The sequence below is a fragment of the Trachemys scripta genome, chromosome 5, assembly GCF_013100865.1.
Source record: "Trachemys scripta elegans isolate TJP31775 chromosome 5, CAS_Tse_1.0, whole genome shotgun sequence".
In the NCBI taxonomy this organism is placed as follows: Eukaryota; Metazoa; Chordata; order Testudines; family Emydidae; genus Trachemys; species Trachemys scripta.
The window spans coordinates 140,011,010-140,026,535 of record NC_048302.1 but is presented as its reverse complement, the minus strand read 5'-3'; the positions used below and the strand labels follow the sequence as shown (position 1 = coordinate 140,026,535).

Genomic DNA, 15,526 nt, shown 5'->3' with positions numbered 1-15,526 from the left:
GGGGTGAGGGACTGTCCGCCGAATTGCCGCCGAATAGCTGGACCTGCCACCCCTCTTCGGAGTGGCCGCCCCAAGCACCTGCTTGCCAAGCTGGTGCCTGGAGCCGGCCCTACTCGTGTGTGAGGGGAGCCGGGGAGGCCAGTGTCCGAAACACTCGTGTGTGAGGGAGGCCGGAGAGGCCAGTGTCTGAACACCCGGGTGTGAGGGGAGACAGATGGAGAGGCCTGTGTCTGAACTCCTGCGTGTCATGCTTGCTCAGGGACAGCAGGCTTGGTTAGCAGGCCCAAAGGCAGAGAGACACGCTCACAGGAGAAGTGACATCTGGCTCATGCTAAGTACAAGCCGCCATCCATGTGGGGCGAGGGAAGGCCCAGATAAGGATCAGGCCCTGAACAATTTCCATCAGCTACTGTGGTGGACCTATTGGTTCCCTCTCTGCTCTGAATGACTGGAAGGAGTGCGTGTCATTTAAGCAGGGAACGAAGTAAGAATGGAGGTACAAATCCTCACATCTGTTTTCTGCCACCTCAGAGCAGGAAGCTGGATGCTGGGCACTCACAAGGTACCAGCTGGGACCTGTGTCACTTCTCTCTGAACAGAGCGCCTTGAACAGTCTGGAAGTGGAACCTAGATACAACCCCCTCCATGTGAAAAGCAACCTCTACAAATACCTGGTGAGCCGGTTCTCCAGACCCCAGTACCGGCAGCAGGCCCAGCCCAAGGAGCATCGCCCAGGAGAGCGGCATCACTCCAGACAGGTATAGGTCTTGCCCGCTGTTTGGTTGGGGGAACCCTACATTGCCTGAGCACTGACCAAGCAGCTGAGGTGCTGAAAGCTCTGAGCAGGCATGATGCTGGGAGGGAGGTGGAAACAGGCAGAGGATGTCCCCTCATTGTGTGCAGGCCCGCCTGCTGCTCTGGGCTGCTACGCGGGCCCCTCAGTCAGCTCTCACAGGTGCAGTAAGCACATGCTCACAATAGCTTGTGACTAAGGGGTGCGGCAGCTTCCCCTCCACCAGTGGTTCTCAAACTTTTGTACTGGTGACCCCTTTCATATAGCACACCTCTGAGTGCAACCCCTCCTTATAAATTAAAAACACTTTTTAATATATTTAACACCATTATAAATGCTGGAGGCAAAGCGGGGTTTGGGGTGGAGGCTGACAGCTCATGACCCCCATGTAATAACCTCACAACCCCCTGAGGGGTCCCAACCCCCAGTTTGAGAACCCCTGCCCTACGCCCTCCAGAGACTCACTGTGTCTTCCTGCATTACACCACCAGAGCAAAGCCAAGGCCACGGTCGCTCCCCTTCCTCTGGCTCCCCCGCCACCCAAAGCATTCAGATCATCTGCTGCAAGGAAGGACGCCTGTGAGCTCTCTCTCTTCTCTGATGAAGACAGTGAATTCCTGGGGAGCATGTAATGACAAGGGCCTTTCTCTATTACAAGCCCAAGTGTTGTGAGACCCTCACACACAGACGCCCTCCTACCCCGGTGCACACGCACAGCAGTCCCCACGCACACATTCATGTCACTATGCACTCACAGCTCAGCCTGTTGCTGGCCCCAGTGCTTGCCAAGCACCACATGTGCCAGCACAGGACAAGGTCAGGCAAGTGTTGGGCCTGCTTGGCCTTGCTGTGAAAGATGCTTCCCACCGTTCATTCTCTTGTTGTTCTACAGTTTTGTTAGTTGCTGAGACAGTCCCCAAGGAGCCTGTTCCCCAGGGGCCCCTCTCTTGCCATGACACCCATTGCTACCCCACACAGCGCCTCCCATTCATGTGAATGCAGCACACCACGTGGCCTCATAGGATGGGTTCTGAGAACAAGCATGCACATACTGGCATAATCCCGAAGCCCAAGGACCAGGATTTGCATGCTAATGCGGGGAAGAGATCTTGGGGAGAGCGGTGACCACAGGGCTCCATGCAAGGGCCTTGGTGCATGCAGAGGCACTAGTGGGGTCCTCCCTGCACAGGCTGCAATGCCAAGCAGCTGTAGCCCTGCCCGAGCAGGTTCCTTGAGCTGCCTGAATGAACAGTGGTGGTGAAACAGGTTACAAGTTTTATCTGAGGTCCCCTGAGTCCCAAGGCAGCCCCCCCCACCCCGCGGCGGCTGAATTGCAGGTTACCCAACACACCACCATGATCAGAAGCACTGGCCCGTGTCTTACACCACAGTCCCCAGGAGTCAGCAGCAGAGACTGGTGGTGCCCTGGGCTATAACCCCTGTTCCCAGGCCACTCCCGCTGGGAAAGAGCCTTCTCTCTGTGCCCCTCTGAGTCCGCTGGAGCTGGGCTGCAGATGGACAGTGATGGAACCACAGCCTACCGGTAGTCACCTCCCTGCACAGAATTCTGGCTCTGGGGCCAAAGGGATGGCTTGGGATTTCCCCGAGACCTTCTCCCCAATACACAACTAGGGGCTAGGTCCCCCAGAATTTCAGCTCAGGTGCTAGTTAGCAGTCCCTGCAAAAGCAGATGCCGGGGAGAGAGTAACTCCTTGGCCAGAGCTTTGTGTTTATTGGACTTCGTGGTAGTTTCCAATTGGGGCATTCCTGGAGTTCCTTGCATGCCCTTCTGAGCACCCAGGAGCAGTTAGAGCGCTGTGTACAGGCCAGAGCAAGTCTGAGCCTCCACGCTTTTATGGTTCAACAATAAAATTATTTAGCATAATGACATCTACATTGCTTGTAGTGGCTAATTCGCATCTTATAGAGCTTTCTTACCCTTGTCCTTGCTCCCTCTCAGATGGCACCAGGTGAGGGCAGCAGGGTCTGTGCAACGCCATGCACAGTGAGCCTCCGGCAGCAGGGAGAGCTGAGAACACTAGGGTGCGCCACAGAGCCTTTATCGTTCTGCAGCCAGGTGCCAGCCCAGTAGTGGGCCTTGCTGGCCTCTGTCTCCCTCCCTGCACACGCCAGGCTGGGGAAGAGCAGATGCTGCAAGGCCAGTGCACCTTTGATACACGAAGACTCTGATGGAATTGCCATTAGCCCGAGCGGTCCTGTCACAGGAGCAGCCGGTCCAGTCCCTCGGCAAGCACCAAGCAGCCAGTCCCATCCTGGCTCGGGCTCAGCTGGAAATGAGTGTGTTTCTGGGGCGAGAGTTTGACCTTTTAACAGCCTAAAGCTAAACACAGCAAAGATCAGGCCTGGTCCTCTTCCAGTGCTGCATGGCACTGGCTGCAAGAGGCTGTGCCCCCCAACCAAAAACCATGGCGAGGATCTCATTGTGTCACTCCCTCCCGAATGTGAGATAGGGCATGTCCTCCAACAGCTGCTCCACGCCCCTTCAAATCCTGTGTTGCTGTGACCACCCCCACCCCCCCTCAGCTCACTTTGCTACCGCACTTTGTGGCAGGGACCAGCTCCACTCTGTCTCTCTGCAGCTCTCAGCCCCTCTTGGGTGCTACAGGGCTGGAGCCCAGGCACCAGCTTATGTGCTAAACCAGGGGTCTCAAACTCAAATGACCACGAGGGCCACATGAGGACTAGTACAGTGGCCCAAGGACTGCATTTACTGACACCTCCCCCCCGCCGCCCTCGGTCCCGCCTCCACTCCACCCCTTCCATGAGGCCCCGCCCCTGCCCCGCCTCTTCCCACCCCTTCCCTGCCCCCATTCCAACCCCTTCCCTGAAATCCCCACCCCAACTCTGCCCCCAGGGGTGTGGCAGGGGCTCAGGGAAGGGAGTTGGGGTGTGGGGTGCAGGAGGGGGCTCAGGGCAGGGGGTTTGGCTGCAGGAGGGGTTCGGGGGGTGGGCTCCGGCCTGCTGTGCACCAGGGGCAGGGCCCTGCCCCCGCGCCGTTCCAGGAAGCCGACGGAACCTGGGGAAGGAGGGGCGCAGGGGTGTGTGTGGCTGTTGCTTCAGACACTGCCCCCCAGCAGCTCCCAATGGCCGCGGTTCCCCATTCGCGGCCAATGGGAGCTGCTGGGGGCGGTGCCTGAAGCAACAGCCATACACACCCCTGCGCCCCTCCTTCCTCATGTTCCATCGGCTTCCCGGAGTGGCGTGGGGACACGGCAGGGCAGGCAGGGAGCCTGCCCTGCCCCCAGTGCGTGTCAGGCCGGAGCCGCTCTAGGTAAACGCTGGGGAAGGGCGGCGGGGGGGGCCGCGAGGAGCTCGTGGGTCTCAGAAAATAACCCCGCAGGCCGCATGTGGCCCCCGGGCCGTGTGTTTGAGACCCCTGTGCTAAACTCTGCCTGCCCAGGACAGACCATGTGACAGCAGATGTAGTGAGTGTGAGGGGTGTGAAAATGCCAGTGTGGGACTCCCGGGGGGCCTGTCAGGGGGTGGGAGCATGGATAAGGGTTGGGAAAGAAAGGGGACAGGGAGCAGGAGGGGTTGGATGGGGCAGGGGTCCTGGGAGGGGGCAGGCAGGGGACAAGGAAGTGGGAGGGGATGGATAGGGGGTGGGGGCCAGGCTGTTTGGAGAGGCACAGCCTTCCCTACACAGCCCTCCATACAGTTTTGCAACCCCGATGTGGCCCTCAGGCCAAAAAGTTTGCCCACCCCTGTTCTAGGAGCTCAGGACACCCATTGGGGGAAGGGGGGACATGTAACCAGCTGTCCAGTGGTCACTTCAGGCATGCTGCCAAACCCCCAGTAAAGGCATGCTGGGAGAAAGCAATTTCTCCCTGCAGAAGGGTTATTAAGGAGCAGGCACCACCAAAGGCAGGGGCCCACTGCACATTGTGTAGCCTCAATGCTACTCTCCTCAAACTGGGAGTTGGTGCTCTCTCCAATGACCGTCTTCCTCACCCTGGTGCTGTTCTTTGCCCAGGGAGTAAGAAGGATTTAGGATCTATGCCAGGGCTGGCTCCAGGGTTTTGGCCGCCCAAAGCAGCCACCAAAAAAAAGCCGCGATCGTGATCTGCGGCGGCAATTCGGCGGAAGGTCTTTCACTCCTAGCAGGAGTGAGGGACCATCCGCCGAATAGCTGGACCTGCCGCCCCTGTCCGGAGTGGCCACCCCAAGTGCCTGGAACTGGCCCTGATCTATGCTATCTAGGGTTGCCAGATGTCCAGTTTTTTTTAATCAGAACACCGGGTCAAAAAGGGACCCTGGCGGCTCCGGTCAGCACTGCTGACCGGGCTGTTAAAAGTCTGGTTGGTGGCGCAGCGGGACAAAGCAGGATCCCTGGCTGCTGTGGCTCCGCGTAGCTTCCAGAAACAGCGACATGCCTCCTCTCTGGCTCCTACGCATAGGGGCAGTCAGGGGGCTCCACCCGCTGCTCCCACCCCAAGCACCGGCTCCACAGCTCCCATTGGCCAGGAACCGCAGCCAATAGGAGCTGCTGGGGTGGCACCTACGGACGGGACAGTGCACCAAGCCGCCTGGCCATACCTCCTTGTAGGAGCCGGAGGGGGGACATGCCGCTGCTTCTGGGAGCTGCTTGAGGTAAGTGCTGCCCGGAGCCTGCAACCCAACCCCCTGCCCCAGCCCTGATCTTCCTCCCACCCTCTGAAACCCTCGGTCCCAGCCTGAAGCACCCTCCTTCACCCCAAAGCCCTCAGCCCCATTCCAGAGCCCGTACCCCCAGCCGGAGCCCTCACCCCCCACACACCCCAACCCTCTGCTCCAGCCCTGATCCCCCTCCTGTGCTCTGAACCCCAGAACAGAGCACCCTCCTGTACCCCAAATCCCTCATCTCAGAGCCATTACCCCCCCCACCTCAACCCCCTTCCTTCACCCAGAGCCCCCTCCCATACTCTAAACCCCTCGGCTCCACCCCCAGCCCAGAGCCCCCTCCTACACCCCAAACCCCTCATTCCTGGCCCCACCTCAGAGCCCACACTCCCAGCCGGAGCCTTCACCCCCCTCCTGCACCCCAACCCCCTGAGCCAGTCAGTGAAAATGAGTGAGGGTGGGGAGAGCGAACGACGGGGGGAGGGTGGGGGTGGAATGAGCGAGGGCGGGGCCTCAGAGAAGGGGCAGGGCCTTGGATGAGGGGCGGGGCAAGGGTGTTCACTTTTGAGCAAGTAGAAAGTTAGCAACCCTGATGCTATCACAGCAGCTCAGTCTAGCTCTGACTCGCTTCGCTAGACCCAGCTATAGCCCTAAGCACAAGGGGAAGCAGGTGCAGTGCTACGGCAAAAGTCATGGGCCCCTGGGGAGACAACTGCAACCAGTTGTGGAGGGTGGGTGCTACCGTAACACAGATAAGGAAGCATTAGAAAGTCTGATGTGCTAGGACAAAGTCTGAGTGCATTCAGGCTGCCCACAGTTGAGGCTTCTGAGAAAGCATCCATCACCTGGCTACTCGTATGATGCTGTGACGCAAGGAAAGTGGGTGGAGGAGCTGCCAACTCCGGGTCATTTCTGCTGCAAAAATAAAAACATAAATCTCACTCTGTAAAACCTGGTGTTAGCCCCTCCTCCCCTTACACTCCAAAACATGTTCCTCAAGTAAAGCAGCTGGCTACATTCAGCATGACCCTAAGTTCCTTGGTACAGGGACAGGGTCTCCTTTCTCTCGGCAAAGCACCCAGACCACATGTTCAGAGAGAATCATGGCTGCTGGCCCCATGAACAACTGCACCAGTGAGCTGCAAATTTCAAACAGGCTGATAACCTGTTCCAAAGATGCCAAAAAAGTTATTTCTCCCACAGACTGAGCAGAAATTAGTTGAAGGGGGAGGAGGCAGAAGCCACTTCCTACCATATTTTAATTTTAACTAGGGCTGAAGTAGCTTTAAATAGAAGACAGGAAACCAGACTACATAAATGCAACCCAGGACCTTTCTCCCAGGCTCGGAGTTTAGCAGAGATCTCCTGAGTGCAAAGACAGAAGCAGCTCTTACAACCATACAAAGGGAAACCAATGCTGCCTCTAAACGAGCACTGAGACCTCATGGAAAAATCTGCAGAGCAACACTCCTGCCACTGTTAGAGAGTCAGACTCCAAGGTCAGAAGGGGCCATTACAATCATCTAGTCCAGTGGCTCTCAAACTTTTTTCCTGGTGACCTTTCACATAGCAAGCCTCTGAGTGCGACCCCCCTTATAAATTAAAAACACTTTTTTATATATTTAACACCATTATAAATGCTGGAGGCAAAGTGGGGTTTGGGGTGGAGGCTGACAGCTCACAACTCCCAGTTTGAGAACCCCTGATCTAGTCTGACCTCCTGTATAACAGGCCAGAGACCTGACCCAAAATAATGCCTAGAGCAGAACTTTTAGAAAAACAGCCAGTGTCAATGTGAAGATGGTTAGTGATTGAGAATCCACCTCCACCCTTGGTAAATTGTTTCCATGGTTAAATACCCTCACTGTAAAATTACACCTCATTGCCAGGTTGAATTTGTCTATCTTCAATGGCTGGAAGTTGGATTGCATTATACATTTCTCTGCTAGACAGAAGAGCCCATTATTAAATATTTATTCCCTGTGTAGATACTTATAGACTGTGATCAAGTCACCCCTTAACCTTCTCTTTGTTAAGCTAAATAGATTGAATTCCTTGTGTTTTTCATTATGAGAAAGGTGTTCCAATCCTTTAATCATTCTCATGGCTCTTCTCTGAACCCTCTCCAACTTATCAACAGCTTTCTTGAACTGTGGACATCAGAACTGGACACTATCACAGCAGCGGTCCCATCAGTGCCAAATACAGAGGTAAAATAACCTCTCTGCTCCCGTTTATGCATTTCAAGCTCACATTAGCTCTTCTGGCCACAGTGCCGCACTGGGAGGTTACGGTCAGCTGATTATCCACCATGACCCCAAATCTTTTTCGGAGTCACTGGTTCCCAGGATAGAGTCCCGCATCCTGTACGTATGGCCTGCATTCTTTGTTCCTAGATGTACACATTTACATTTAGCCATATTAAAACACAGTGTTTGCTTGTGCCCAGCTTACCAAGCAAGCCAGCTTGCTGTCCCAGTGACCTGGCCACTCCATTATTTACCACTCCCCCAAGCTTTACATCATTCTCTCATAACGAAGATGGGACCTGGCCAAAGTACCGCAGGTCCCTGCTGTAACAAAGAGCACAGGGAAAAGGGCCAGTGTCTCCTCCACTCAGCAGAGTCCAGTGGCTTCCCCCACTCCTTTCTCATCAGCCCAAACTGTGCCCAGTTGCTGCACAGCTCCACCAAAGCACATGCTGCATAGGAGCACAGAGCAGGACCCAACTCATACTATTCTCCACCCCATCCCTTATGTGGCCAATCAGCTTTCTTGGCATCAGCTGCACATTGTGTCAAGGTCACACTCAGCTGCCAAGCGATGCTGGGTCTGTTTGCTGAGCAGATAATGTTAAGTTAGGCCCTGAGAAGGCACATGACGAATTCAGATTAAATCCTCCAATGTGTGTTATTAGTCAACCCTGAATCCCAGCTGTGCTTACCAGCATGCTGCCTTTTCCCCTCCATCAGTCCCTCAAATTCCTCACGGGCTCCTCTGGGCACGGCTCCCCTCAATACCTTTGTGCCATCTGGAGATTCACACGTCCCTTTTCGAGCTTGTTAATAAGTATCTGAAACCCCAGTCTCCCCCCTGGGGCCCTGCTGTGACCCCTCTGCTCTGATGGAAACAGACCATCGATCCCTGCTCCGTTCTGAGCCTTCTGCTCCAGGGCAGTGCTTCGCCCTCACTCCACAGCGACTGGTTCCTTACCAGGCTCCTGTGAGAGGCTTTGCCAAGGGCCTTTTGAAAGTCTAAATTACCATTTTATAATTCTATTTCATTATCATTTGAATTGCCTTCCCCTGCTGGAAGTCCAACAGCTCAACTCCCAGGATCCCCCAGTACCTTTTGTGAAGATGGAGCCAATATTTTCTCATCTCCAGTGCAGCTTTTGTTTAATAAGACTGCATGGGCTTGCACATGCAAATGAGCATGTATGTGCCACTCACCATGTCCCAGCGCAAATCTGGCCTCTTTCCTTGGCCCAGGGGCACAGCGCCCCTGGAAGCCTGACACGGCATCTCTCTCTCCCCCCTCCACTCCCCCCCCAAGAACAGGCGTGTGACAGCACCCCGCCTCAAACATGCCACACATACAGATTCTTCAGTTTTAAAATTTAAGATTTTAATATCAAAATAAAATTTTTAGAAAAATATTTTTGGGACGGGGTGCCGGGGTGCACAGCCTGCTATCACTGTGGGCCACAAAGACAGTCTGAAGGGAGCTGAGGAGCATTTCAGCAGCAAAAGGCCCCAGTGGAGAGCCATGTGCCCAGGAATCGCATGATCCCAGAGTCATCATGCCCAGATATCACGGTGATGGGTGCACTAGAGATGACAGCCCTGTCCTCCCCTGCCAAAGTGTTATGTGGTAAAGCAGCCAATCCCAGCACATAGGTACCACAGTCAAACATCTCTCCCCATCACCAACCATAGTGTCCTCCAGGGAAAGTCTCCTGGGAATCACCCAACCTCCTGCTTGGCACAGAAGCAGTCACCAGCTCGCTCACAGGGCAGAGGGTGACAGGCAGTCCAGCATTGTCCCCGTGTCCACCCTGCAGGGACCCAGAGAGGACAGCACCCTGCATGGCTCCTGCCGGATTCTGGGCCCCATGGCCCCTCCCAGAGGAAGGTGCACAGCAGGGGCTGCGGCACAGGAGGTTATATCTCTCCCAGGTCTTCGTAGATGGGCATTAGAGCATTCTCATCCACAGACAGCTCCTGCCCTGGCACTCGCAGGGGCTTCAGCACCTGGCTGTACAGCACCTCGTTGTTGTTGTTGTTGTTGTTCAAGCCAGATCTGACACCTGGTTTGTCGGGAGCCGGGTTCACACGCCATTTGCTGGGCTCTGAGCTCCTCTCAGCGCCTTTGGGAATGAACACGGACTGGGGCTTTGGGGCAGGGATGGGTTTGGGACCTTTGGGCCCGGCTTTGTGCTGGAAGGCAGGCACTGAGTAGTCGTCAGTTCTGGGATTGTAGGGATACTCATACCCGCCCTCGTCTTCGATGCCCTGCGTGCGCCAGGCCTCGCCTGTTGGCCGCGCCTCATCGTAGATGGAGGTGTTGGCAGGCACTGGGTGGGGGGCCCGCCCCTCGGGCTCATCATAGATGTGCTCCCTGCATCTCAGCGGCCTCTCAGCTTGGCTGTTCCCCGCTGGCTGGACCCTGTCGTACAGGCCTGAGTACAGAGAGCCAGGTTTCCTGAGCTTTGTCTCCTCCTGGGCAGGGCCATGACCCATGGCCCCACCTCCAGGCTTGCTGTCGATGGGGTCTGAGTACAGCGGGTCCAGCCTGGCTCGGATGCCCTTCACTGCGTCCATGGGCTCGGAGTACAAGCTGGCTGCGTCCTCAGAAGGGAGCAGGGCCCTGGGTACCTTGGGCAGTGGGGGCGTACTGGGGTGAGCAGGCTTGGGTGGCACCGGGGGCTCTGGGAGAGTGCGAGCTTTCAGCAGGGCTATGGCGTCCCTCTCCTCCGGAGCAGCACTGAGCTTTGCTGCCAGCCCAGCTTTGGGCACCGTTGGGCCATCCCCCTCGGCAGGCAGCTCAAGGCTCAGCGAGTCAGCCAGGGCGTTGCGGATCAGCACCACACTGGGGCAGTCCAAGTCCAGGGAGTCGCAGCTCTGTCTGTTCTCCTCTACCTGGGCTTTCTGCTCCCGAATGGAGGCCTCCACTAGCCGGAAGATCTCGTTCCCCTGCTTGGTCTCAAATGTGAAGTTCCCAGGCCCAGACTCGCAGCGCCTGCCAGCTTCAAAGGAGAACATCACCTGCCGGGGAGAGGTAGAGGGTCAGTGTCCCAACCAGCCCCCAAGAGCCTCCCCGCAGCCCTGAGCCCATGCATGCTGTAGCCCAGGCTGCAGCACTTGGGCGAAGGGACAGAGCAGGGCAGATCTCTGGCGTACACAAGAACAGCTCTGGCAGCCTCGCCCTGGACTCACACCCCATTCCTGAACCTCAGCCCAGGCTCTAGGGCCAGGTGAACTGGCATTTGCTCTCCCTGAGGCTCGGCCATCATACCAAGAAGAGAGCAAGGCCCCTGCCCGTAGGGCTGGCAGCATGGGCAAGTCAGCGGGGCTGGAGATGCAGCACAGAGCATGCTCTGTGCTTGATTCCCATGAGTAGCAGCACCACAGATGTTGGGTAGCAGGATCTGGGAACAGAGAGGGGGCAGCCCTGGAATTAATTCTGTTGCTGATGGGATGCAGCCACAGATAAGAATCAGATGGAGCTGGAGCTGATGTCAGTTTAGGAGACCTGGGTGCAGGAACAACTGCAGCAAGACTCCTGGCATCTCCTCCCCTCACAACGGCCTGTGGGCATAATTCCTGGCTTCCCCCTACACACCAGTTCCACTTTCCACCCCCAGCTGCCAAGCCACCCCCCGCCTCAAACCCATCTTCCAACTCACCCCTTCCCTGGTGCCTCTAAGAGACACACCACAGCACGCAGGCACCATGAATCAGGCCCTATGTAAATCGCTTTCTCTCTAACCCCCTCCCCCCCAATTTATGGTAGCATCCCAGGTTTTTGAATTTCATGGGAGATGCATGGCCACCCACTGCCCCTAACTGCTGCAATTCTTCCAGCAGCAAGGAGGGAGAAGAATGTATCCCAGGTTCCATCTCCCTGCTGAGGCCATGGTTGCTCATGGGGGGGTTAGTGAGCTGGTCCCATCTCAGAAAGGGGTGAGATGGCAGGCTGGTCCTACCCTGGGGAGTAAGGGGAGGCAGAAGGGTGTGTGTCTGTCTGTCTACATGGAGCCAGCTGCCCAGCCTAGCCGGGGGCAGGGTCTGGTAGGCTCCACACGGAGCTCTGGCCCAGGCTGCTGCTACTTCCTGTCTGTCCAATGTGCTGACAACATACAACAATTAGCCAGCTCAACCCACAACAGCCCTCGGCACACCCAGGGGAGACACCGCAGTGTCAACTGGTGAGGGGTTGAGACCAGACAGCCCTGCACCAGCAGGGTATTGGAGTGAGAATGGGATCTATGCCTCCCGCCCCGATCCTCTCACTGGGCAGGGCCCCCTCATACCTGCTTGTACTCCAAGCAGCAGATTTACCCTTGCCAGCAAGCACTGCAGTGTCTCCCCTGGGTCTGCCAGGAGGCGCTATGGGGCAGGCCGGGGCTCGTAACTGCTATGCATTGTCAACCCTGCCCCCGTCTTCTAACAGCCAGTGAGGAAGCGAACCCCCGGGCAGCTAAATTAGCCCAATACCATGAATTTTCCAACAGTGCAGAGGCAGAAGTGGGAATCCCTGCTCCGTCTCCCTGCTGTTGGCAAAATTCCCAAACTGGCTAATCTCACAACTTCCCTGCAGTCTGTGAAATCGTGATTCACACAGGGCCTTAGCCATGAGGTCTCCTGAGTGGACCTTGTGACACTGCACTCCATGTTCTTCATAGTGATATTATGATATGATTATAGCATAATAATGATGTATTTTATGCAAGATAGGTCATGTGAGATATTGAAAAGGTTATGATTTACTGAATATGATTGTCCTATTTGTATGGATGTATCATTTTTGTATCTGAAGTTAGGAATATTGTCTATGTATCTATTACAAATGCGTTTACATATGAGGAACACCCACTAGGCAAGACTGTCAATCTAGATGGTTGGCTGGGTAAGGCCCATTCAAGTTAATGAATAATTTGGGAAAACAATAGGCCTTAGAAGGAGTTTATTTCCTGCGGGTGTGGGGGGAAGAAGAGAGTAGTGTCTTCCTGAGGCCGCTACAAATGGCCTCCGAGCAATGGCTGCTGTGGCACTACAGGGACATGTGACCAGGTCACCTGGTGCTGAACTCCATCTTGGAATACCAGTGTATTTCCACTGACTGGCCTGGGAACCCAGCTTTGAGACAAAGGGTTCCCGCCATATGCAAAAGCTATTTAAGGCAGGGGAGTGACATCATCAGGATTCTTCACTGACTCCCCGCCCCAAAGAGACTCTTAGAAACACCTGAGGAACAAAGACTGAACTGGGGGGGAGAAGTGCTGGACCCAGACTGGAGGGGTTTCTAGCCTGTGAGAGGACTACCTGGGGTTTTTAATCTGTAAGCAAATGCAACTGGCCCCTTAAGAATCTCTGTAGCCTGCTTGAATCATCATTTAGGCTGAGAATTTGATACTCATATGCAATCTCTTTAGTATATTAAGCTTAGTTTGTGTGTTTTGTTTGCTAGGTAATCTGCTTTGATCTGTTTGCTACCCCTTATAATCACTTAAAATCTACCTTTTGTAGTTAAACTTATTTTTGCTTTGTCTTCTAAAATCAGTGTGTGCATATCCTTCTCCACATTGAGGAAGGGAGTGGATTTCATGAGCTTACGCTGTACAGATCTCTGTGCAGCGCAAGACAGTATAATTTTGGGTTTACACTCCAGAGGGGGAAGTGCATTTGAGCAGCTGGGCAGTTCCTTATCTGAAGCCTCCCCAGACAGAGCTGATTACAGCGTCTGTATGTATTGCAGCTGGGTGTGCCCCTATCTGTATGTGTGCTGAAGCCTGGGAGAAGGCTTAGCAGGCTGGTCACAGCAGTACAGTGTAAAGGGAGCCCAGGCTGGTGGGTCAGGGGGGCTCAGTGGTACCACAGTTCCAGGTGGCACCCCGTGGGGAACCCATCACAGACCCCCGAACCCCGGCTCCCTCTCTGGGATAACACTATGGTCTGGGCCAGCTTGGTGCATCCCCTAGCAAGCCAGCATGCCATGGGAGCGGCACCATTTCAGTACCACAGCAAGAGCTGATCCCCTGCAGGGGGGCCTGGGCAGAGGCAGGACAGGGGGCATCTGCTGAATGAGCCTATTTCCCCCGACCACACTCATGCTATGCCATTTCTGTCCCCCAGCCTGGCCCTCTGGCTCACGCCCAGCATCTCCCAGGCTTGGAGAAACCACTCAGCAGACACACTCAGTCTCCAGATCTCTTCTGGTTGATCCGGTGGAAACAGCAGCAGCACACTTCAGCTACAGGCTACATCACAAGTTCTATAAGCAGCTTCTCTCAGGCAACCACTTCCTCCCCACCCGCTCTGAGCGAGCAGGGCCGAGGACACAGAACCAGGAGCTGCGTGAAGCATGGGGACAGCAGCACGATGGACCAGACGCACCACAGTCGCCACGGCCAAGTGGGAGAAGGGTGAGGGGCAGCGACAATCACAGCATGGGCCCCAGGAGGCAGTAACCCCCCCCAGCACAGCCAACCCTCAGCAAACGTTAACCAGGCACCTTGGCGGCTGCTGGCCCCTGTGCCTTCCTGTCAGGCTGCACATGGAGTGCCGCACCAGGTCAGGCCTTGGCACTTCAGCATGCCAACCCTTTAGTGCCAGACGGCTTGTGGGCTGCGGAGCAGAACACCCTTTTGCTAAGGGGATGGTATTAAGCCAGCCGGAGCCCAGGCGCTCACCCCAGATCCTGCCCCACCCACCTTGTCTCGGCCATATCTCCTGAGCAGCCTGTAAGGCCAGGTGTAGAGAGTTTCTTGTGTCCGGGGCTCCTTGAGGATCAAGCTGTCCTGCTCGGCTTTGAGCATGTAGGCCCCATGCAGCGCACACCGCTCCGCTGCCTCCGTCCTCTGCACCGTCACCCAGAAAGCGTTCACTGCCAAGAAAGCCAGTCACTCACAGGGACGGGGCAGGGCAGGAAAGCAAGCACCCTCAGCCACCCCCAACTCCCAAGGACAGGACAGGGAAACCAGGGACACCCTCAGGACCACGGACAGCACGGGGTGAAGACAAGGAATCCAAGTCCTGCCCCACTTTCCCCTGCACCAAGGGGAGAGTGGGGAAACCAGAATATGCACCGCCCCCAAGGGGGGAGGCCGGCGACACCCAGCCCCCAGGACAGAGCGGGGGGGGGAGGGGGCGACGACATCCAGCCCCCGGGACAGAGATGGGGAGAGGCCAGTGAGACGGCCCTGCTACAAGGAGTGCAGCTCAGGGTGAAGCACTGCGGGGAGGAGGGAGGCGTCCCAGCTCCAGACGCAGCCCAGTGGGACAGGTCACGGCACCTGCCTGAAGGACGAGACTATCCCAGAGGCTAGGGCAGCTTCATGCCAGGCAGCAGGGCTGCAGGCTACCCCAGCAGGACCATGCTGGAAACAAACCCAGGACAACCAGGGGAGCAGCCAGCGCCACCGGAGAGGAGCCAAGGGCAGGACAGGCCTTACCTTCTTCCCGCGAGTAGTAAATCGAGTTCACTGCCATCTCCAGGGCCGGTGCCCCCACGTCAGACTCCTTGCTGCACCCAGGCCGGGCTCCATTGGTAGAGTTCCCCTGCAAAGCAAGAGAGGTATCAGCACCCAGAACCATACTCCCAGCTAGCCCCCCTAACCCCCATGGGCCACCTCATAGCCAGGCCCCCTGCCCACCACAGGCTGCCTCGCAGCTGGTCCCTCTGCCCCCCACAGGCTGCCTCACAGCCAGACCCACTGCCCACCCCATGGGCCAGCTCACAGCCAGCACAGTCAGCCCACCCTCCTCTCCTCATGGGCCGCCGGATGGACGGCCCCCTCTGCCCCCTACGGGCGACCTCACAACCAGTCCCCCTACCCTCCACAGGCTGCCTCAGAGCCACCCCTGCCCTCCCCTCTGCCTCCCCCCAAGA

At 56.4% G+C, this 15,526-nt stretch overlaps 2 protein-coding genes across 2 annotated transcripts in view; one reads left to right on the top strand and one right to left on the bottom strand.

Annotated features, from left to right (window-relative positions):
• M1AP (meiosis 1 associated protein) overlaps nucleotides 1-2,683 on the top strand; it is a 49,500-nt gene extending 46,817 nt beyond the window's left edge. Inside the window, exons 6-7 of the mRNA XM_034772104.1 lie at nucleotides 600-758; nucleotides 1,285-2,683. Coding sequence (XP_034627995.1) covers nucleotides 600-758; nucleotides 1,285-1,425 — 300 coding nt within the window. The 3' untranslated portion in view covers nucleotides 1,426-2,683. The remainder of the gene's footprint in view (nucleotides 1-599; nucleotides 759-1,284) is intronic.
• A 5,466-nt stretch (nucleotides 2,684-8,149) lies between these two features.
• DOK1 (docking protein 1) lies at nucleotides 8,150-15,258 on the bottom strand. The gene is made up of 3 exons (XM_034772457.1): nucleotides 15,090-15,258; nucleotides 14,349-14,521; nucleotides 8,150-10,680 (listed from the first exon to the last, which is right to left on the bottom strand). The coding sequence occupies exons 1-3, from the start codon at nucleotides 15,229-15,231 to the stop codon at nucleotides 9,577-9,579; spliced, it is 1,419 nt and encodes a 472-aa protein (XP_034628348.1). The 5' UTR covers nucleotides 15,232-15,258; the 3' UTR covers nucleotides 8,150-9,576.
• Between the last annotated feature and the right edge of the window lie 268 nt (nucleotides 15,259-15,526).